The sequence below is a fragment of the Tenrec ecaudatus genome, chromosome 12 (assembly GCF_050624435.1).
Source record: "Tenrec ecaudatus isolate mTenEca1 chromosome 12, mTenEca1.hap1, whole genome shotgun sequence".
NCBI classification, from domain to species: Eukaryota; Metazoa; Chordata; class Mammalia; order Afrosoricida; family Tenrecidae; genus Tenrec; species Tenrec ecaudatus.
In genome coordinates this window covers 49,919,067-49,942,847 of record NC_134541.1, presented here as the reverse complement: position 1 = coordinate 49,942,847, position 23,781 = coordinate 49,919,067, and the positions used below count along the sequence as shown (strand labels likewise).

At 45.0% G+C, this 23,781-nt stretch overlaps 1 protein-coding gene and 1 pseudogene across 1 annotated transcript; one reads left to right on the top strand and one right to left on the bottom strand.

Moving 5' to 3' along the window:
* Positions 1–450: 450 nt before the first annotated feature.
* BANF2 (BANF family member 2) lies at positions 451–21,892 on the bottom strand. The gene is made up of 2 exons (XM_075527853.1): positions 21,767–21,892; positions 451–629 (listed from the first exon to the last, which is right to left on the bottom strand). The coding sequence occupies exons 1-2, from the start codon at positions 21,890–21,892 to the stop codon at positions 483–485; spliced, it is 273 nt and encodes a 90-aa protein (XP_075383968.1). The 3' UTR covers positions 451–482.
* On the top strand, positions 12,883–15,673 carry LOC142422214 (polyadenylate-binding protein 4 pseudogene; annotated as a pseudogene).
* Positions 21,893–23,781: the final 1,889 nt, after the last annotated feature.

Sequence of the window (23,781 nt, the reverse complement as noted above, 5' to 3'; positions counted from 1 at the left end):
CAGAAATTTGTAAGATTATACAGAGACTGTAGTGGGTCAGTAAATCTATGTTACCGAGGCAAGAATAATGCAGGGAAAGCATGCAAGAATGGTTTGACAATTCAACCAAGATCCTGGAACTGTATGGGTAGAAACTTCAATTGGTATACTTTTGCTGTACATGTTCTCATCAACTACAAAATAGATAACATTTAAAAATAGTATTTACACCCCACCTCTTTTCACTTTGATAGCAATAGTGTCATATAGCACAAATGAATTTATATGGTGTTCACTGACAGTGAATGACAGATCTTTCTGGGTGGTGGAAATCGGGGTCGTTTTTCTTGTGTTTATACTTTTGCATATTCTTGAGCTATTTTTATCATGAGCATGTACAATCAGAATTAAGTTAATGAAAATAGCAACCAGTAAACACTCCGAGCCTGTGTCGAGTGTCAAGGACGCCTCGTTTATTCTGGTGGGAGTGGTGAGGGCTGTGTCTACAAGAAGCAGGCACACCACTCCTTCAGACAGTTAGAGCTCTCCTGGGCCTCACACTCGGTGGCACCGCAACCACAAATGAGCCACCTCTGAAACTCAGCCTCATTCTTGTGCATCAGAAGGAACTGCCCCAGCAGAATGTAGGCCTGCAAGGAAAAGACAAGGGAAGGAGAAAAAACGGCAGAGGTAATTATGAAACTCTCACACGTGTGCTTCCTTACCCAAGACTTCTTATCAAAAGGGGTAAAGTGCAGGGAAGAATTTACAGTTCCATAAATTCTAGTCTTCCTGGAGACACAAAGGTTTCATGAACCCCTAACACTATGATTGCCCAGAGAGCATCTTCAATCTTAGCCCCAAAAATATTCCCAGAAGTTTTCTTCAAACTAAACAATAGTTTAGCTTAACTGGGGACATTTTCTGCCTTGAGTAGTGTGTTAAAAGCTCTCTCAATGGGATCCAATGGAAACCAACATCTCGAAAGGTTAGACATGAACCTGAAACAAAAGTAAAATTCACTGCCATCAAGTTGATTCCAATGCATAACAACTCAATAGGCCAAAAAAAGAACTTCCCCTTTGGACTGTACATATTTACAAAGCAGAAAGCCTCATCCTTCGCCCATGGGGCAGCTAGTTGGTTCCAACTGCTGGCCTTGTGGTTAACACCCAATGGGAAAATCCATTACGCCACCAGGGCTGACAAGAACCCTCGGGGAGAGTGAATATAGGTTAGTAGGGGAGAACAGCTCCAAAAGTGAGAGTGAAAATAGCCATATAACTCAGAGAATGTAATCCATGCCACAAGGGAGCATGTAGATCCTGTCGAAGTGGTGTGTGCTCCGCTAGGCACAGGCCAGCTAGGAGAAGAAACTGACCGTCTGAGTATTAGGGACTGACCCCAGGGTGAGATTTAAAGTTGAGCTCACTGCCACAAGGACCCCTAGGGACCCAGTGGTTAATTTCTTGACTACTAACTGAAAGATACAAAAACTCAAAACCTCACCGCCATCGAGTAGATGCCAACTCATAGCAATCCCAGAAGTCAGGGCAGAACTGCCCCTGCGGGTTTCTGAGCCTGTAACCCTGAATGAGAGTAGAAAACCCTTTCTTTCTCCTGTGGTATGGCTGGTGGTCTTGAACTGCTGACCTTGCAGTTAGCAGTCCAACTGATAATCACTACGCCACCAGGTGGTTCAAAGCCACGAGCTGCTATGCAAGAGAGATGTGTCAGTCTGCTTCAGTGACGAGTACGGCTTTGGAAATCCTATGGGGCAGGTTGGCTCTGTCCTCCAGGGTTACTGTGAGCCAGATTTGACTCCGGAGCAGCAGGTTTGGTTGGTTGGTTCCAATGCCCACCTCTCAGAGCTAGTGTGCAGGCTGCCCAGCCTGTGATAAACTAGAACTTGTCCTTCTCAAACGGGAGTGGGCACAAGAAATACCTGGTAGGCTTTGACCCAGTGGCCTGAGGTAGCGCTTGAAAGCATGCATTTCTAACAAGCTACCAGGACGTTGCTGGTCTGTGGCTACATTTTGCATAGTGAGGGTCTAGATGCTGCCAGCACGTCCCTGGTCTACTCGGTCTCCTCTGGAAGCGCATGCAGAGCAAGCACTGGACATGCTCCTGAGCGCCTTTCTTTCCTGATTGCTCTAGCCGCAAGTACACGAGCACAACCCGGCACCATTGTCATTTGGATCTGGAAAATTCTCTGTGGAGTGGTGTTGTTCTGTGCCTTTTGATGTTCAGCAGTGTCCCTGACTAGGTACCAACAGCAGCGTCAGTTTTGACAATAATCCTCTCCAGACATTTCCAGATGTCAGCAGGAGGGCAGTCATCTTCCGGGGAAAAGAGCTCTGTGTCTGTGAAGAACTGGAAGTACCAGGGCTGCCGAAAGAACAAACAGATCTGTGCTGGTAGAACTACAGCCAGAATGCTCCTTACAGCCTTCATCTCACATACTTCAGACATGGTGTCAGGACAGACCAGTCCCTGGAGAGGGACATCATGTTTGGGAAGGTGGAAGGGCAGCAAACAAGAGGAAGGCCCTCCACAAGAGGGACTGACACAGTGGTTGCATCCATGGGCTCAAGCATAAGATCAGTTGGGGGGATGGCACAGGGCCAGGCAGAGTGTTGTTCTGTTGTACACAGGGTCACTATGCCTTAGCCCTAACTCAACAGCACCTGAAAATCAGCTATGTGAACTCAGGTGATGCACTTAACGTGATAAACCTATGCCTCACTTTCCTCATCTCCTGCCCTGCCATCGCCTATAAAATAATTAAATGTGAAAGCATTATACAATTACAACATGCTTTTTTTAATGGTGGAAGATGGATCCCCGATGAATGAATGTAGAAGTATAAAACATGCTCACGCTGTCCATCTTTACCTCCCTGAGGGGATGGAATTAAAAAGGAATATAAAATAAATGTTAAATATACTCTGACTCATACTTCTATGGTATTTCATATTGTTAACTTACATCAAGTCTGCCCTGACTCATGATTATCCCATGCATAACCAAACAAAAGACTGCCTGGTTCTATGCCAGCCCCACGATCCACTGCTGATCAGACTGGTGCAACCCCGAGGGCTCTTGTTGGCAACTTTCAGATGTAGAGTCCCAGGCCTTTCTTCCGAACTCATCTTAATCTGGCAGGTCTGCTGAAAGCTTTTAAACATAGAAACATACAGGTCCTTACTGACAGGTGCGTGAGGACTGTGGGAGGTGATGCTAATCCATAATTTTCTTGTGCTCATATATTTTCAAAATTCCACAGGTAGAATTCAAGGATACTGATTGTTTGAATTGTGTAACCATTCTCACTTTCCTATCTCGAATTGCTCCTACCCTATTAACATACACTCATTACCCCCCAGGTGCCTACCTAATCGTCCAGATTGTTCTGGTCAATTTGATCCCCCGAGAGAGATCTTAAAAGAACATAATGCGTAAGGCAGACATTCTAACTAGTTCCGCTAAATACTATGGTTTTCAGGGACTTCCGGGAAGAACAGTTTTCTAATTAATTGCCCCCCAGATTTTCACTGATCTTTTATAATTTTATTACTATATTATTGTTGTATAGTAAGAGCCTAGTGGAGAAAGGAGACAGTGAGACCACGGGGCTATAAATTGGCCAACCCCCAGCTGGTAGACACAGGACATGTTAAGAGCCCATTTCTGGGGCTGGTGTGGGCTCTCTTCCCTGCCTGAAATGATTCAGAACCAGAGCTCATGCCTGCAAGTGCCGGGTCCTTTCTGGGGAAAACTGCTAGTGTCTGTTTACTTTTGGTTATAGAAAACTTCACTTTAAGCAAAATGTTGGCGTCTTGGGACTTTATTTTGAGTTGTTCAAAATATGGGGTCGGAGAGAAGTCAAGCTTTCATGGTGATTTAAACCATTATTTCAATGTGTTTTTAGCAAGGCCAGATAAAAAACTCCAGACTCTTTGGATGGACTACTAACCAGCAGTTCAAAATCCTCCAGTCACTCGCGGGGGAGTGAGACAAGGCTTTCTACTCCAAGGAAATGTTCCACTCTTGGAAACCCACAAGAGAGTTCTGCCCTGTTCTGTTGTGTTGCCATGACTCAGAATTGGCCCAATGGCAGTTAGTTTCAGCCCTGGTAGTGTTGTGGGCTATAACTTGGCCATACAAAAACTCCAAACTCACTGGTTGGGCTGCTAACCTCAAGGTCAGTAGTTCAAAACCATCAACTACTCCCTGGGAGAAAGATTAGGTTTTCTACTCCAGTAAAGCTTTACAGTCTTGGAAACCCACACAGGCAGTTTTACCCTGTTCTTTAGGGTCCCTATGAATCAGAATCTACTTGATGGCAGTAAGAAAGGCAGCATAATTGTTTAAAGTTATCTCCTTTTCAAAGTTCACACTGAAGAAGTACACGAGCCTTTGTGATCGAGGATTATAAGTAATAAAGTCCAAGATCAGAGGAAGGAATGGCATGAGAGCTTTCATTCTGAGCACCCAGTTTGCAGAAGGCCGTGACTGATGGAGAAAACTCAAAATCCATTTGCAGGATCCCCACATTGATTAAGCATCCAGTGAATTCCCTCTGATCAGTCACCAGGGATGTGAATTGCCTGGCTAGCAGACAGAGTGCACTAGAAATTGGACTAATGCAACTGTAGTTAGGTTAAATTTTAATACTTTATCGACTTTTGTATAAAATGGAGAAAAAAAGTTCAACTTTTTCCCCCCCATTCTGTGACTGTGTCTACGCATCTCATTCTCCTCCCAGTCATGCCATCTCATTCAAGTGTTTGTTGTTATGGTGCAGCAGATTTCAATTGAAACGGACACTGGCTGTTTCTGAATTCAGTTCGAATGTTTATGTTAGATATGGCTTGAGCTCAGGGAAAATCCTTGGATTTCTGTTAACTAATGATCAAGTTAGGAAGTGGGGGAAAAAACCCTCAAATGCAAAACTGAATACTTTAAACAAAAAATAGCTCTGAAAATTATTGCTCTCAAAAATAAAAAGGTTCCAAACACTATCAAAGGTGTAGTAGTGTAGTATGTCTCAGTGTGATTTAAAAAAAATCTATCAGCATATTTACATCAAATATTTATTTATATGCAAATGTATGTTTTACCTCCTAAAATGCCAAAGATTAGTTAAGAGCTACTTTGATGTAATCTATACATGGTGATTAAGTGCATTTAATATTGATGATTTATGAAAAGCATTCCTTGTTCAATGGATGTGTAAATTTTTGAAAGAATAAGCAGAATTATATAATATAAAATGCTCTGTAAAGTTTTCTATGTAAAAAATATTATGTATAATACTGTTAAAATATCTCATGCTTTAATCTGGTGGCAAAACTATAAAAATTAAAAAAGGTAAAAGCATAAAATAATATAGTACCTTATCATTTGTTCTCCCTTTTGACTCACAAATTTTTTCTAGTATTTATTATTTTATGTTTTCTTTGACATTGAGGGGTTTTCTCTGTTTTGTTTTGTTATTGTTGTTGAGGTTTTGTTTGTTTGCTTTTTGTTTCTTTTTTTAAAAACATCTTTTTATTGGGGCTCATAAGGCTCTTATCACAATCTGTACATACATCAATTGAGCAAAGCACCCTTATACATTCGTTGCACTCGTCACTCTCAAAATTCACCTTCCACTTGGGTTCCTGGAATCAGCTCGGTTTCCCTTCCCCCCCCCATCCCCCTCCCTCCCCAATCCCACCCCTGGTCCCTTGATAGTTTATAAATAATTATTATATCTTATCTTACACTCCCCGGCGTCTCCCCTCACCCGCCTTCCCCTTGCCAATCTCCCAGAGAGGAGGTTACACATAGATCTCCGAGATCGGTTCTTCCTTTCTACATGCCCTTCCCTCCTGGTGTCGCCACTCCCACCGCTGGTGTTGAGGGGTTCGTCTGTCCTAGATTCCCTGTGCCTCCAGATCCCCACTGCACCGCTGTACATCCTCTGGTATAACCAGGTCCGCAAGGCAAGGTAGGATTGGGGTCATGATGATTGGGAGGGGAGGAAGCGTTCAGGAACTAGAGGAAGGTTTTGAGTTTCATTGTTGCTACACTGAACCCTGAGTGGCCCATCTCCTCCTCACTACCCCTCTGCAAGGGGTGTCCAGCTGTCTACAGGTGGGCATTGGGTCTCCATCATACACTCCCCCTCTTTCACGGTGATGTGATTCTCGCCACCACCCCACCTTTGATGTTGGAGACCTGGTCTCCTCTGTCCTTCATGGTCACCTATGTTGGTGTGCTGCTTCCGTGTGGGCTCGGTTGCTTCTGGGCTAGATGGCCGCTTGTTTGCTTTCAAGCCTTTAAGTCCCCAGACACTATATCTCTCAGTAGCCGGGCACCATCCGCCTTCTTCACCACACTTGCTTATGCACACTTTCATCTTCAGCCATTATGTGAGGAAGGTGATCACACAATGATTGTTTTTGTTCCTTTGTATCTGCTACATGGTCCATTCAACACCTTGTATTCCCTTAGGCCATGTGCTTCTTCTCTGTGGGCTTTATTACTTCTGAGCTAGATGGCCGCTTATTTGCCTTCAAGCCTTTAAGACCCCAGACGCTATATCTTTTTTTGATAGCCGGGCACCATCAGCTTTCTTCACCACATTTGCTTACACACACGGCTGTCTTCAGTGATCATGTCGGGAAGATGGGTATCCTGCAATGACTGCTTAGCAGGGCGAGGTGCTATTGTATTGGGGGATTATGCATGAGGAGGCCCAATGTCCATCTGCTACCCTACTACTGAACCTATAAATATATGCATATAAATCTATTGCCCCCATAATCTTAAATATATTTACATATGTACATGTCTGTATTTAGGCTTCTCTGTATGCACTTTGCCTCCTACTCCTTTCCTCTATTTCCTTTCGCTTTCCTCCCGACCCATTACCATGTTTAGCCTTCATTCTGGATTCAGTAGTTCCTCTCAGTTATCTTGCTCTTGGTCACTCCCTTCCAGTCCTCCCCTCCCCTCCCTCTTCTGGTTTTGAACCATTCGCTGTTCCCTTGTCCCTGTGTTGGGCGACACCTCCTCCCTTCCCCTACCTCCCACGCTCTCCTGTCCCTCCAGGACCGTTGGTCCTGTTGTTTTCTTCTCTCATTATTTGTCCAGCCTATCTTGTCTAGGTGGACCTGCTGACATAGTAATATGTGCATACAAATGGATATGACTGACTGCGCCCAAGTGGCCCATAAGGACATGGCTTTGACAGAAGCAACATCAACACGCTGATAAGCAGAAAAGCCACTAACGTACAAAATTTACAAGGTAAAAAACAAAACAAATTAAAAAAGACTAAACAAAAAGATAGCAAATATTAAAAGAAAAATTGCTAGTAGTTCAAGGTCCTTTCGTTGGCCTTTACGAGTGTTTTCTAGGTGTAGCTTGTGAGGCGCCACGTCCTGGCCCGGAAGACGATCCTTTATACTCCCTCGGGCTCCCTTTGCTCTGCTTCCTCCGCTGCTCCATTGCATGCCCCCAGTGTTTGCCTCAGTGTGGCGGGGTCAGCTCAGTCGCCCATCCCCCATTATGTCTCAGGTGCTGTCCCGTGTAGGGCCATGTGTTGGTGCAGGATGTCGTATCTCGTAGTGTGGTCAGCTGAATGGTCCTCTCTGTATGATGGGCCCTTCTAGCTGGTCTATCAACTTTGGGCTTAGTGGACCCAGGTGTACTCCACTACGTCCTTTCTCCTTCTTTTGTTTCAGCTTCCTTCTGGATGTGGTGTGGTGGGTCAGTTCCTTTCCCACTCCAGACGATCTATTTTTGTTTTCTGTGGTATTCCCTTCGAGTGTGGGGGTCGGCCTAATTCTGGTTTGGGCCGGCTTGTCGTCCAGCCTCTTTGTGTAGACCTCTGTACTTTGCTGTTTCTTTTTCTTTATGTGCAATCCAGTATATGTAAATCTAGAGAGATGGGAACTGGATTAATAGTTGCTTAGGATTATGGCAGAAAAGAAAACAATAAAAACAAAATGAAGAAAAAGCTCTAAAATGTATTGCGGTGATGACTGCACATCTATTTTTACTATGTTTAAACTATTTAATGATATTGTATGTGAATTGTATGTCAATAAAACTTAAATATTTTAAAATCTCGATTTTATCTTATTGATAGAACAGTATTTTCAATGGTGGATTTTATCGATATATTTTTAATCAGGGATTAAAAATTTTAAAACATTGTAAGAATGGTAGTAGCATCAGAACCTGTCTATCTTCTGTAGGGATAATGAGAATTAAGAAGAGCCCAAGGCTGGTTTCTATGAGGTAATCAGACATACCTCCTCTCTTCAGCCTTTTTAGACAATCTGACACCAACTGTTTTCACCAACGCATTCTCTATTTTCTCTACTGGATTCTATAACCTATCACAATGGGCACACAAAACCCACGCACCATACAGAAACCGTGGTTTCTTGAGGAAGTTACAGGGTATATCTTGGGATCAGGATCAAAAGGCTACACACCCAGGATCAGGAAACACGTAGACAAAGGCTAGAAGACTGTTCTTAAGTGGAGAGCACATCCCTCCCTTATTCAGTAGAAGATCGCTCTCTGAGCTCCCCTTGACCATGAATGTAAGCAAGCCCTACTGTTGGCCATGCGGGTCTTCTCTCAGCCTGCCCAGGACAGGCCTCCTCTTAGCCTTGTTCACGACAGGTTTCTCTGCCTTTGACCTCCTGTCACTACAAAGTCTGCCACAGAGCCCCTGCCAGGGCAATTGTCTTGGCTCTTCCAAAAGTCCTTTTCTGAGCCTCCTGATGTCTTCAGGGTTACCCACTGCTTTGGCCCCGGGTTACAAATCTTTTAGGAGAGTCCGGATCTCCTCTCTCTCTCTTGCCTTTTCTCCTTTCTGATTCTTCCTTCTCTTTGTTTGACAACCTCTGTTGGTTGGCTGTATATATAAGCAGACTTCTGGTTAAGTTCTAGGTATAGCCCTCCAACCAAGACCACAAACTAACCAATCCACTCTTAGTGGGCCACAGATCCTTAATTTGCATAGTGGATGATATACTTCATTTGTGTAAGTATCTTGAACAATCCCTACTAGTGTACAAATTAGATCAATTACAAGGCCAGACAGAAAATATCAAACCACAAGTACGTTACTGCTTATCCAGGAAATGTCAATCAACATGAACAATCGACCTCTGGGGTAAAAACTTCAAACAAAGGCATCCTGGGAACTTAGGGAATGGAAAAATCCCTCAAGCTATTTTTCCAAAGAAATCAAGGCAAAAGGCCACACAAAGAAACTCATTCCCCACAAACATTACATTCTCATTGAGTCCATTGCAATCTTGGAATGGGAGATAGAGAGGAGAAAACATAGGCTTGAGATACATAGAACTCTGTCTCAGGAGAGAACATTTGATATTGTAAATATCAATAATAGTTGCTAACTAATAATAACTCATAGTAAGGGGTAATTTTGAACACGTGTAACATGCTATGCAATGCTCCAGACATTTGATATGTTCAAGTGTATCTAATTGTCCCATTTTCCCCCTTCCATTTCGGCAGATGGAGTCACTGAGAAGTTAGGCCTCATATCAGTCTGCGTCATGCTTACACACCCCAGCCATCTGCATTGTGGTCTGGGGGGTTAGAGACCAGCTGCCTCTGGCCATCAAAGCCTCCATGTTCCCACTGGGCCCAGCACCCAGGATGCCAGCCAGTGTGCAGCACAGACGATCCAAGGCCAACTTTCCAGGAACACAACAAGAAGAAGGCCCCCTTCATGATCCCTGAAGCCAAGCTGTAATCTGCTTCTTGCTCATTCAGTTTCCCTCTGGTTGCTCCCACTAGCCCTCCATCCGCTCCCTGCCTCCTAGTTGCATTCCCAGGGGACTTCATCCTGATCCTACGGAGAAGCAGAGTCTAAATCAGCAGGTCTGCCAGCTGCATGCTGGTGCATGCTCTCTTGGTGTCTCTATTTGCCCCCCAAATGAAAGCCCCTTGTTAGCACTTTCTATACCAAGGAGATAAGAAACTGTCTCGTTCCCTCCTTGAGAAGAGACAGTGACAGAAACATGTCAACCCTGAGAGGGTCTACCAATTTCCTGCTACCTTGGCAGTGACCATTGCAGGAACAAGACGATGGGGCCTTCCTGCAGCCTCCTGTGGTGTCCTGGCAGTGAGTGTGGCTTGCTATAGACCTCACTTCCTCAAATCCCGTCAGAGACAGTGAGGTGCTCCTTAGCGGTTGACTAAGAGGCATCTGAACCACCCCACAAGTAGCCTTCTTGGTTAAACAGCAGCAGTTTTTGTCAGCACGTGAGCACGCAAACACATGTAACAAGCTCAATCAAGGCCACACACTCAGAAAGCTCTGAGATTGTCTTAATGGTGCACTGTCACCTTCGTGAAACTCATCATTTTAAAATGAAAGGCTCCATGCGTTTCTTTCGCACTGAGCGCCATAAATTATTCCTCCAGTGTAGTCTGCACTAATGAAGGTTCTCAGTCTTCACAGTGACATGTTGGTCACAGGGAGATGAAGATCTCATTGCTCTTATTCTCAACCCACTGACACTTCTCTGACTAAATTCCCAACGCCTCAGCACCCACGAAGAACACCCTTCCCAGGACGGCGTATGAGTCCATTATGCAAAGACACAGCTTCCTCTGCTTTCCGCAACTGGATGCTGGATTCGTGTCGACTGAGGGCCAGTGGCAGCCTTGCAAATTCATGATCTCTCAGTCATTGGGGATTGAAAACTCCATTCTTCGCCATCAGTGCACACTGCATTGCAAGGCCTGCCTCGTCTTTCACCTCTCTGTCTTCCTGGGCCATGCTGTTACTGTTATTCGCCATGGTGATTTTCACTTACAGTGACTCCAGGTGACACAGTAGAACTATTCCACGGGGTTTTCTAGTGTTCTGGTGGTGCTGTTAGGTATTGGATTTCTAAACACAAGGTTGGTAGTTCAAAATCACCAGCCACTCGGAGGGAGAAAGATGAGGCTGTCTGCTCCCACAAAGATTTACAGTCGCTGTGAGTCAGAATCGACTCGATGGCTGTGGGTTAACGATTGCTCCCACGGAGCCTCCTGATGCACTCAAACCACTAATCTTTGCATTGGCAGCCACGCACTGAATCATTGTGCCACCCGCCCTCCTCTGGACATGCTTATATTTTAATTTTACTTATTTTTCATTGTTTTATTTGCTTTAAACAATTTCACTAACATTTAATTCACACCGGAGACATTTCAATAACTCGACCACATCCGTGGGAATTGTGCTCCTCTCGTTAACAATCAATTCTGGGACAGTTCTTCCTCCGCAGACTTACGTTGTTAGCTCCCTGTACTCTACTTAATTAGGTGTTGTCTCTCTAGGGTTGCCTAATCTGGATTTCTTATACAAAATAGTGACAGAATCATTCAGAATCAAGACACAATGAAAATAAGAAAAATCTCAATCGATAACAAAGCAGAAATAGTAAAAACAGAGCAATTCTACATCAGGGCAAGAGGGAGAGCAAAGGCAATTGTCGCATTTTGACCCAACTGCATTCGCAGACACCTACCCTGCAATGCACTCTGTCTGGTAACCAGGCCGTCCCCGTATCTGGTATATAGTCAGAGAGAGTTTACCAGAATCTTAATCTGCCTGGGGAACCCTGCACATGGGTTTTGAGCTTCACTGTCATCCACGGCCTTCTGCAAAACGAGTACTCAGAATTTACGTTCTAACACCATTCCCTCCTCTGGGTTTGGATTTTATTCTTCAGAGTACAATCCCTTCTATCACATACACTGCTGTGCTTCTTCCATCATTGTATTTAACTTGGGATCTTCTATTTTATCTGAGAACCCTACTGTAGGATAATTTCTAAGTTTATGTCCTAACACTTTGCAGACTCTAGGCACCATACAGGGGACTCAGCACCTCACTGTCACCCCAAGATGGGATGAGTAGGAGCAATGGGGACAAACACTAGCTCAGCTATGGGCTGACTTACACTAGGGCCTTCTGGTCCTGAACTGGTTCTTGTTCTCCAAGAACATAAACCCATCCACTGCCCCAAATGGCCTGAGGGATAAAATCAGAGGTAGGCTGTGATTGCACAATGAATGTGTCCATGAGAGTCAAAATGTGACCTTGAGTCGGTCCCACCTGAATTTAAGATCATCTCAAGAAAAGGTTTGATGCACGGAACACTAATTACCAAAGACCAGGAGAGTTATGGGATGGCATCAAGGCATCAGGAAGCACAAGCTTTCTCAAAGAAAGGAAAAGAAAAGACCAATATGGATGCGGGAAGCGACTCTGAGATTTTCTCTTACATGGCGAGTTGCTCAAGCGAATGGCAGAAACCATGAAGTAGAAGAACTGCACATACGATTTCAAAGGGACAGTCAAGAAGGCAACGCAAAGTATTGTAACCAGACGTGCAGGACCTGGAGTCAGAAAAGCAAAAGGGAACGACACTCTCAATTCCCCATGTTTAAATAATCGAATTAAAAAGTCAAACCTCTCACAATGGATGGATGGATTGTGATGAGTTGTATGAGCCCCCAATAAAATAATAAAATAAAATAACCCGCCAAAATAAAACAATAATAAAAAATAAAAAGTCAAGTCTCAAAATGCAGTATTGAAATATTCTACGGGGAAAATATTGTATGACTCGGGAATCATGTTGAATAATAAAATGATCAAAAAATATTGCACGAAGGCTCTCTGCTCTGTTTGCCCCTATCTCTGTGGATTTCAGCCCCAGAAGCCCTGAGAGAGAGGGAGAGAGGGAGAAAGGGAACAAGGGAGAAGGGGAGGGGGGAGGGGGAGGGGGAGAGAGAGAGAGAGAGAGAGAGAGAGAGAGAAGGATTTTTTACAAAGCTCTAAAAGTCCTTTACTAGGAGAAGATGAAAAAGCGCATCTTTTTTGGAGCACCGCACGGAAGTCCCTTTTGCCCGGTCCGGCCTGCTCTCGCAGCCGCAGCCACGCTTTCGCTTCTGCCCATTTGTCGCCCTGGAGGTGAGCATCTGGTGCCCTCTGCCTGCCCGGGCCTGCCCTAGTCTTGTGCCTTTGCGGCTGCCGCCCTTGAGCTCCGTCTGTCCGTCTGGTCCGCTGGCCACCGGACCCTCCAGTCTGCGAGCTCCCCGGACCCCCTGCCCTGCCCCCAGCAGGCGCCCCAGGGCCCCTGGGCCCCAGGGTCCCGCTTCCGCAGAGCCAGGCGGGGGAGGAGGCTGGGGAGGCGGCTGAGCACGCGCCCGCCCGCCTGGCGTTCCTGTAATCTGCACAGACAAATATTTGGTTTCTCAATTCCCCTGACGGTTGTCATTTTTAACCGCCCATATTTAGAGATGTGTGTCCTGGAGGACGCTGGGGCAGCATTTGCTAGCCTCTGGGAGACTTTTGAGAATAAGGAAAGGGATTCCCCATTTTAATATATAATAATAATAATAATAAATATATATATTAAAATGGGGAATATATTTGGAGTTTCAGACCAGAGCAGCTACAGACTACGAACTCCCAGGGAAGGCCATATTGGAGTTTTGGTTTGGGGGCGCGCCTTTGGTCTGAGCTGCCCCTGACCTGCAGTCTTCTATCTCAGGTAACCAGCAAACTCTAGCCCCTTAGGCGCTTCTCACCTGTGAGCCTTGGCCTGGGATCCTCTTTTGTCCTGCAGTGAGCTCTAAAAGAAGTCCTTCTGGGCTTGGGGTACTGGAGGGTGGGGAGATGAAGGCTGTAGCCAGCAGCTAGCCCATGGTCTCCTTCGGTGAGGGTCACAAGGCCGTGCTATGAACATTTGGTTGTGTGGGCCTGCGCTGTCCACCCAGGTCTCCCGCCATATGCATCACCTGATGCTCCTTGAGTTATGCTTAAATCAGCTTCCAGCAGCCCGCTGACGCTGTATGGGCCCCGGACACCAGGAACTTTTGATGACTGGATCATGTGGTCACAGAGGGGGGTTCCTCACTGTGAAAATTTGGTGTAGGGAGGCAGTACTTTATGCTTGACTTTTTCTGTTCGGAAACACTGGCACTAAGGGTTAGCCTCTGCCCACTTTGAGACCCAAGAGGCTGCCGACAAGGCCATGGAGAATATGAATAACCTGTTCCTTAGCGAAGGCAAAGTGTTTGTGGGCAGATTTAAGTCTCCCAGAGCCGGAAGCCAAGCTTAGAGCCAAAGGCAAAGAATTCACCAAGAGCTTTGGGGAGACGTGGATGGTGAGGGTCTGAAAGAGCTGCTTGGCCAGTTTGGTCAGACCCTAAGTGTCAAGGTGATGAGAGATCCCAGTGGGAAATCCAAAATTACGAAAAACAGGAGATGCCAATAAGGCTGCGGAGGAGCTGACCTGAAAGGAAATTGGCGGGTAGATCATCTCTGTGGGCAGTGCATAGGAGAAAGATGAATGGGCAACCGCAGAGAATTAGTCGACATCAGGGAGTACGCCTGTATGAACTTGGATGGCACCATTGACCAGTTACAGAATTTTCTCCTTTGGGACCAGTTATCACCAGGATGGAGGATGGGAGAAGCAAAGGGTTTTGCTTCGTCTGCTTCTCATCTCCTGACGAGGCGACCAAAGAGGTCACTGAGAGGAACAGGCAGTATTGTGGACTCTAAGCCACCGGACGTTTCCCTGTCCCAGAGGTGAAAGGCTTGCCTGATCAACTCATCTAAGCAGCGGGTGGCAGGCTTGAGAGTGCTCCCTGCCAATTCCATCTGAAATCAGTCTCAGCCAGCAGCTGGTGGCTACTTCATGCCAGGAGTCCCACAGGCCCAGGGAAGACCTCCATATTACATGCCTGACCAGTTAGCACAGATGAGGCTAATCCACGCTGGCAGCAAGGAGGGAGACTTCCAGGTGTCCAAGGAATGCTAAGTGCTTGACACCAGTCTGGACCTCTTCCAGCTCCTTGCCATCTGGCTCCAACTGCTAATGATCTGGCCTCTCATGGCCGCCCTGCTACCAAGCAGAATATCGAAGTGCCCACATCTGCACAGAACGAAGCGCCTCTGACTGCTGCAGCTGCCGCCACTCTTCAGACCGTGGTCCCATACAATTCATCTCCAGCGTCTGCAGTCCTCACCCTGTCAAACAGCTTTGCTGGGCCTGCAGCCTGCTGTCTACAAGCAGAGGCTGGAGCCCCTGGCAGTTTCACTGGCAGCTACCGCACCCCCAGGCGAGCAGCAGCAGATACGGGGAGTGATTGTTCTCCTTAGCCAAAGGATGCATTCCAACCTAGATGAGAAGATCATGAGGCGACGCTGATGGAGAGCGACAGCTCGGAGCTGCTGCGTGTGCTTGGGTTCCCAGAGACTCCGGGCTGCCAAGTGACTGAAGCTGGTGCAGTTCTACAAGCTCATCTTGCCAAGAAGGAAGCTGCCCAGAAGGGGGGTGCTGCTGCCGCCAATGCCGCTGCCTCTCAGATGAGGAGTAAGCAGTTCAGAAGCCAAAGCACCCTCCAGGATTCCAGCTCAGGTTTTCAGATTTCCTTACTTGTCTATGGACCTCAACACCAAGAACCACAAATTAGGAATGTAATAGGACATTTTGTGTCAGATGTCGCTTATGAAGCCCCTAGAATTTTCAATTATACAAATATATTCTTTGCGTTCTACCAAAATCTAGATAATGTTAACTTTTATCCTATTGTGGGTTTTGATTCCCCCCCACCACCTGAAAATTATGATTTTCTTTGATGTACTTAAGTCTTAAGTTTCTCAATACAGGAACAAAAAACCCAAAACCACCATAAAAATATTGAATGATCAAAACACAATGGAAGGAATGCACTTAATCAAAATAATCAATTAATTAATTTCCAAAATACCAGTTGAGAGGTTTCACCTGACGAACTAACTAGAATATATTTGCATTTGTGTCCATTCCAAAGAAAGGTGATTTAAAAGAACACAGACATTATCCATAAAAATCATTCCTATCACATGCTTGTAAATTTTCACTGCATTTAATTTTACAACAATCACCTCAGTAGGGATTCAGAAGAGGAAATGAAGCCAAGAATACCATTGCTAATGTCAGATGAATCTTGAGTGGAATCAGAGAAAGCAAAGAAGATGCCTACCTGTGTGTTACCAGCCATGCAAAGACATTTGATTATTTGGATCATGACAAGTTGTGGGTCAGATGGCAAAGAATGGGAATTCCAGAACAGTTTATTGTACTCCATACATACATAAAGAAGCAGTTATTCAAACAGAACAAGGGTATTCTGGCTGGCTTAAGCTCCAGAAAGGTGTGTGTCAGGCTCCTAGCATCCGCCATACTTATTCAATCTGCGTGTTGAACAAATATTCAGAGAAGTTGACTACAAGAAGAACTAGGCATCAGGATTGGAGGAAGCTCATTAACAACTTGCAAGATGTATATGATACAACCTTGCTTGCTGAAATCATGAAGATTTAAAGCACTCAATGATAAAAGATCAAAGACTACAGCCACCTTCAGTATGGATTTCACCTCAACATAAAACACGAATCCTAAGAAATGGAACAATAAGAAAATTCGTGATAAGCAGAGAGAGGATTGCATTTTACTTAGATCCACAATCCATGCTAATAGACTCAGCAGTCAAGAAATGAAGCATAACACATTCAGCAGCCCTGTTAAACATTATTTTAATGTGCTAAGAAGCAAAGTGTCACTTTGAGCACAGAGGTGCACCTGATCCAAGCCATGAGATTTTCAATCACCTCACATGCATGTGAAAGCTGGACAATGAATAAGGAAGACTAAAAGAATGGATGTCTTTGAAATCTGGCTGGTGAATATACTAGTCTGGGTTCTCTAGAGAAGCAAAACCAGTAAATAGATATAAATTATATCAAGAAAACGACTCACACAATTGTAGAAGCAGGTAGGTCAAGTCTAGGTCAATTTCATGGGTCAGATGTTAAGCTTGAAGCTTTTCTGCCAGGGCTAATGAGTCAAGAAGCAGGAAGATGAAGCTGGCAGGCCACAGCTGGTGGATACAGAGGCTGATGGATGCAAGGTTGGCAGGTCAGACATCAGACTCTGATGGCAGCATGGTGGGCTAATTGCTCAAGGCCAAAGAACCAGCAGTAGATGAGCCACCTGCAGTATCCAGACCAGCAAGGAGCCAATAGGACCCTACAGTACTTACTTATATATGAAGTTGGCCGTGCCCCCAAAGAAAATATCCTTAGAACTGTGACTTGAATGAGGGGTTTCCCTCCCAGCTGATTTTCCCACAACTGCTTGAGCACAATTCCATCATGGACTTGATTGATTATGTCGTGTCACATCATGGGAGAAGCTTCAACTGCTAAACTACTGAATATCCTACTGCAGCCAAGTTGATATAACCCCTAACTACCATAACAAAGGATATCAAGTATACCATGAACTTGCCAGAACAATGAACAAATCTGTCTTGGAAAAAGTACAGCCAGAATGCTCTATAGAAAGGCGAATGGCAAAACGTCATCTCCTTTACTTTGGACTAGAAGAGACCAGCCACTGGAGAAGAAGACCATGCTTGGCAAAATAGGTCAAAGAAAGAGGAAGCCCCTCAACAGCATAGATTGGCACAGTGGCTGCACATACATGCACCCCAGTACACCAACAGGATGGCACAAGATCAGGCAGCATTGTGTGCTACTCTAAACAGGGTCTCTATGAGTTGGAATTGACTTAACGGCTTCTAACAAGCAACTACAGTTTCCAGAGAAGGCTTGTACTGAATGCTTCAAGTGTTCAGAAAAAGAAGCCCTGTTAGACTATGTGGGCAGCAAACAAACTTCGAGGAGGAGGCGAGTGGGACCTGGAGAGGGGATGCCTCTTGGTGAGTAGATGTATACATGGTTCATAAACAGTCTGGCTGAGTATAAGGGGAAGAGTAGGGTCTGGGGATGTAAAGCAAAGTTAGAGGTTCGTCATAGGAAACTGCTGTCAGACATAAATTATTGATGTGGTTTTTAATCTTCTAGTAGCCCCAGTAAAAGGGGGGAAGGAGGTGAAATTAATTCTAACAATCTATTTTGTTATATCACCTACTTTCAAAATATCATTTTATTGTATAGAATATATTTACATAAAATTTTTAATATAAATATTTAAATTTTTAAAAAAACAACCCCAAAAAAAGCCTTTAGACTCAAAGGGTATTTTATATTTATAACATATTTCAACTCAGGCCAGCACCAATGGGTTGGTGTCTGACCTAATTATTCAGGCAAAAACCTCAGGGAACGGAGTCACCACATAACTCAAAGACAATGCCACCAACATCTTGGCTTTTGAGCTCCTGGAGAGACTTAGGCACAGGAACAATCGTTAGAAGCTCAGGCATTAAGTGTTGAAAAGGAGATAGCCATATGCTGTGGACAGTGGCAGACAGAGTGTGGGACAGTGTCTCCTTGCCAGCCTCCACTCAGGACCACAACCCCAGGAAGGCTGATGACCCGATGGCATACCAAAGTAGCAGAGTCTCATCCACTCCTGGTGTCCTACATCATGGCATCTAGAAAGAGCACGAGTAGGTGGGGGAGGAGGAGGCAGGGTCCTGGGGACAGCCGTATGGGGTTCTGCATCCCAGCAGATACTCCAAAAGAATGCAGCAAAGCTGGAAAAGCAAGCAAGTCAGAAGATAGGTGGGAACAGTATCAGGGGTCAGGGTGAAACCTAAGGCTGTGTTTTACTTTCAGGAAGAAACTGAAGTAGAAAACCAGTCACGTACACCTAAACAGAGCTCCACAATGACAGAGGAATTGACTCCCAAATGATGTCCTTCCCGGTGCCCAGCTTGATTTCCCCAGGTAGCACTGCCAGCCAACTCATAGGGACCCAATAGGACAAAGTGAAACTGCCCCTTTAGGTTGTCCAGGACTGTAAATCCTTATGGGAGCAGATAGCTCATCTTTCTCTCTTGGGAATCAAACTGCTGACCTTATGCTTAGAGACTCAATGGGTAATCTACTATCCCACCCAGGTGGCTGTGTGCATATGAAAGCTGGACAGTAAATAAGGAAGCGTAAAGAATTAGAATTGATGTCTTCGAAACATGGTGTTGGTGAAGATTATTGAATATACCATGGACTGTCAGGAGAACAAACCAATCTGTGTTGGAGCAAACATAGTCAGAATGAGATAGGTGAGGATAGCGAGACCGTGTCTCACATTGGACAGGTCATCAGGTGAGACCAGTCCCTGAAAATGGGCATCATATTGGTTGAGTAGTACCCCTGCCATCAGGTTATTCTGACTCTTGGTAATCCTTTATCGAGTTGCTGAGGCTGTAAACATTAACAGGAGCAGAGCGTCTGCAGAGCAGCTGATGAGTTTGAACCACCAACCTTGTGGCTAGCCGTAACAATTACGAGGATGGCACAGTACGTAGGGTTGCTATGAGTTGGAACTTACTTGACAGCACCTAGCCACACAAGCAGAGAAGTGGCATGCTGGTAACTATTCAGCCGAAAGATCTTCATACAAGAAAGAGAACATCCCAAGGGCCAGCTTTTCCTGGGCCAAATATTAACTTTTCCCTACAGCCCTGATACTTAGATGCTTAAAATCTCCCCACTATTCATTAATTTGTCTTAACATTGTATGAAGACTTCACAAGGGTTGGGGTGGGGGACAGTGGGAAGGAGAATCCCCACCATCATCAGCCCAAGGTTGATTCCTATGAATTGGCATCAGCCGCGTGCCTCTCAGCAGCCTTTTTTTAACCAGTTTACACACCCAACCTTCCCTCCCACGGCACACTCTCCTTATTAGCTGGGTGTTGCTTTTGACTGCAATGGTCACACAGAGCTCAAAGACAACACTCAAAGTTAGGGGATTTATTCGACAAGTTAACCAGTTACAATTCAGGATTAGAAATGTTCAGGACATAGTTGTGCCCACAGGCACTCTATTTAAATTATACCTTAATATAAATATAAGTATACTTGAACCACAAGAACTCCACACACACAATTACAGAAACATTAAATCAATACGTCTAGAAGCTAGAATAGTAGTTACTTCTGGATGGGGTAACTTTTATAGGTAAGAGAATAAGTGAGCCATCTAGATCAGCATTCTCAACCTGTGGGTTGCAACTCCTTTGGGGGTCAAATGACCCTTTCACAGGGTGGCCTGATTCATAGCAGTAGCAAAATTATAGTTATGAAGTAGCAATAAAAATAATTTCATGGTTGGGGGGTTACAACATAAGGAATGTCATTAAAGGGTCGTGACATTAGGAAGGTTGAGAACCACGGATCTAGACTTTTTAAAGTGTCTGATGGCTGCATCTGGGTGGGAGGTACCATGTATACTCATGTATAAGCCGAGTTTTTCAGCATATTTTTAATGCAATTTTCATGGTAAAATTAGGTGTCTCGGCTGAGATTCGGGTTGGCTTATACTGGAGTACATACGGTATATAGGTAAAAGTATCGGTAAGAACTCATTGAGCTGAATGCACTTGATGCAAGTTGCCATTGGTGTGTTACCACAATAGAGCATGGAAGTTCTTAATCATTAGTTTAAATGTTATCCTCTACCCAGCCTTTCCCCTCTCATTACCATCTTGTGATGGCTCTCTCTATCTGAGGGGTGGGGGAGCATAAAATCTACCTTAACTGTGAAACACCAGTTTCCTGACAATCCCACCCATTGGACATTAAGTTGATGTATGCTCAACACATTTAACAACAAGCACCATGTCGTTTAAAGAGGACATTGATGGGGAGGCAGTGGTAGACTTTTCACTTTCCATGTGAGAGGCTTGGGTTCAGTTCTCAGCCAGTGCATTTCATGTGTAACTTCCGCCTGCCATTATGCTCTGATGCTGAACAAGTCCCAGCAGTACTTCCAAACAGGGGTGTATTGGGAAGAAAGGCCTGGAGGTTTACTTCTGAGACTCAGCCAATGTTCTGATCCAGAGCCTACCACGGATGGCACAGGGCCTGGCAGCCTTTCATTCTGTGGTATTGGTCACCACGAATCAGAGACCAACTTAACAACATAGAAGAGCGTTTCTATCAGAAAATGCTCAATCAGATTAGGTACCACCTGGAAACCACCCATGCACTGTACTGGTACAAAGCAAACAGATTTCTAGCTGTACAGACAGACAGACAGACAGACAGACAGACAGACACGTCCTAGTCTCTTTAGGTGTTTCTGCAACACATTCTTGTCTAATGATGGAGACAGGAAAAAAGAAGGGAATTGAGTCATTGTTGGTGCCCTTTCTTGAATTGGTGCCCACTCTTCTGCTCCGTGTGAGTTCTCAGGCTCCTTTGCATGGATTCGCCATCTTTGGGTTTGGTTTGGGAACACTGCCCAACCTCTCCTAACCGTCTAAGCATCCGCTTTCTAATAGCTCCATAAACACACCTAAAAGAATGGTTATTTTACTGGGTAGGACCAGAATTCTCATCTCCATATTCTGATATAGACCCTGACTCTTACTCCATATGCCAGTGTCAGCTGGCACCCTGGCAGGGCCAGGCAAGGCCCCACAGGTGCTCCTTCATAGAAATGGAGGTGGATACTCAGCCCCAATGTGGGCAACCTGTTCACGTCTGTCAGCCCTGGGTTTTAGGGCACTAATGACGGCTGCCCTGAGCAATGCCATGCATGGACCCTTGAGGCTACCCAAGCATGAGGGGCTCAGTCACACTGAGGCCTATGCCCACCTGCCAGGTTGTAGCTTTGAGGACCAGTTGCCTTGCAGGGACAGGTGGCAGGGCTGCCGTACAGCAAGGGTGGGGGAAGAGAGATAGGGAAAAGAGAAGAAACAAAGTCCAAATTACCTTGTTAAAACCTTTGGTGACCAAATTGATTGCAAGTTCATGGCTGACCCCATCCACCCAGCTAACATCTTTTTCTCCGATGGGTTCAGAGAGGAACGCTCTAAGCTTTGGAGACAAATTATCCATCTTCTGCAAGAGCAATGGGGAGGAAAAGTGTTAGGAGGTGGTGGACTGTTTGTAGTGTGAATGGACATTGGGGAACTCCCTTAGTCTGGGCCTGATGGATGGCAGGCTTCCTTCCATTAAACTTTTATTGGGGAGTTCTAGATGCCAAGCGCAGTGCCCTGGAGTCCATTTTCACCTGGATAGGGTGGGAGATGTCTAATGAGGGCCACAGACAAGTCACATGCGTCCTCATAGAAAGGATATGCTCCATGTTAAGGACCACAACAGACTCCTTTCCAGAACTTTCCACTTTAAAGACTTAAACATTTGGCTTATTTTAGCTAATTTACCTTCTCCCTTTACCTTAGAAAAGAGGGCGACACTATGTCACCCTTACTTTGGACATGTTACCCGGAGACCCCAGTACATGGAGAAGATGGAGCAGCATCATGGTAAAGTAGAAGGGCAGATGAAAGGGGGAAGACCCTTGCTGAGAGGGATTGCTATCGGGGCTGCAAAGATGGGTGCAACCTAGCGATTGTGAGGCTGGCCCGGGACCAGGTGGGGTTTCATTCTTTGGTACCTAGTCACTCCGAGTCAGAAATGACTCAACAGCACCTAAAAACAACTCACATAAAAAGCCATTATTTAGCATACTCCATAATAACTCCTTGCTTTGTTGCAAGTAACAGAAACCATGCTAGATAAAAAATATTTATGTCACTCAGAAGTCCAAGGGTAAGGTGTACTTCAGGTATGTTATGCTCAGGTGGTCATTTCTCTCTGAATCTTTCAACATTTCTTCCCTTTTTTGTCCTCATCCTCCATTAGTTCCTCTCATAATCATAAAAGGACTGTGCCCACCCGCCCATTCTCCAATAACTTTGCTACAAGAGAGAGAAAGAGGAGGAAAAAAATAGTACAGGCTTCATCCAGTCTGTCAGGTGGCTAGTCTGAGCATAGGTGTGAGCCATACGCCCATTACTGGATTTGAATAGATGCACAGTAAGATTGTCCTAAACTAGATGAGTTTTCAGTCCTGAATTATTGTCCAGAAATGGGGAGATGGGTGTTAAAGCCACCACTACAATTTTCTACTATGGTCTACGCCTTGCTGTTGTTGGGTTCCTGCAACTTAGTTCTGACTCCTAGCAACCCTGCCGGTCCTGCTGTGTCCTTGCAACTGTTCCTATGGCTTAACCATGGGTGCAGCCGCCATGTCAACCCATCCTGTCAAAGGTTTCATCTTTATTGCTGCCTGTCTACTTTACCAAGTATGATGTCGTTCTCCAGGAACTGGTCTCTCCTGGCAACTTGTCCAAATTAGGTGAGATGAAGTCTCACCATCCTTGCCTGTAAGGAACATTGTGGCTGTACTTCTTCCGTGACAGGTTTGTTTGTTCTTTTGACAGTCCAAGGTATGTTCATTATCCTTTGTGAACACCATAATCCATATAATATAACACTATGATCCATGACTTACCTAAAACCCATTTGCTTTCCTCCAATAATCATTAAAAATACCCACATTTGGCTAAAATAGATGTACTTGTTCCCCACAAAGTGATCGCCCTGAGATGATTCCAGTTACGGCGTATTTTTCTGTGTCTCTAACACATAAGAGGTAATAGCTATGAACTAAATTCAGACACTCACATTATTAGCACAGCCAAGAATGGTAAAAATAAACCAGGATATCTATAATAAGAACTTGTATTTGCATAAGAAGAGAATGAGCCGCACATTCAGTTGATGTTGACCAGTGGTCCATACAACACCGTGCTAAGAGGAAATCATGAGAATTACCTGTTCTAGAGAAGAAGCTAGTTGCTCAGTCAGACAATATAGCAGCCTCTGAGTTTTTCTATCTGTACTTTTTCCAAAGAAAGGTGACCTGACAGAATGCACAA

Excerpts from the sequence above, each read along its gene's own strand:
- BANF2 (XM_075527853.1), bottom strand. The coding sequence starts at position 21,892 with ATGGATAATTTGTCTCCAAAGCTTAGAGCGTTCCTCTCTGAACCCATC. Across the intron at positions 630-21,766 it reads TCACCAAAGGTTTTAACAAG|GCCTACATTCTGCTGGGGCA; the intron begins GTAATTTGGACT and ends TTTTCCTTGCAG.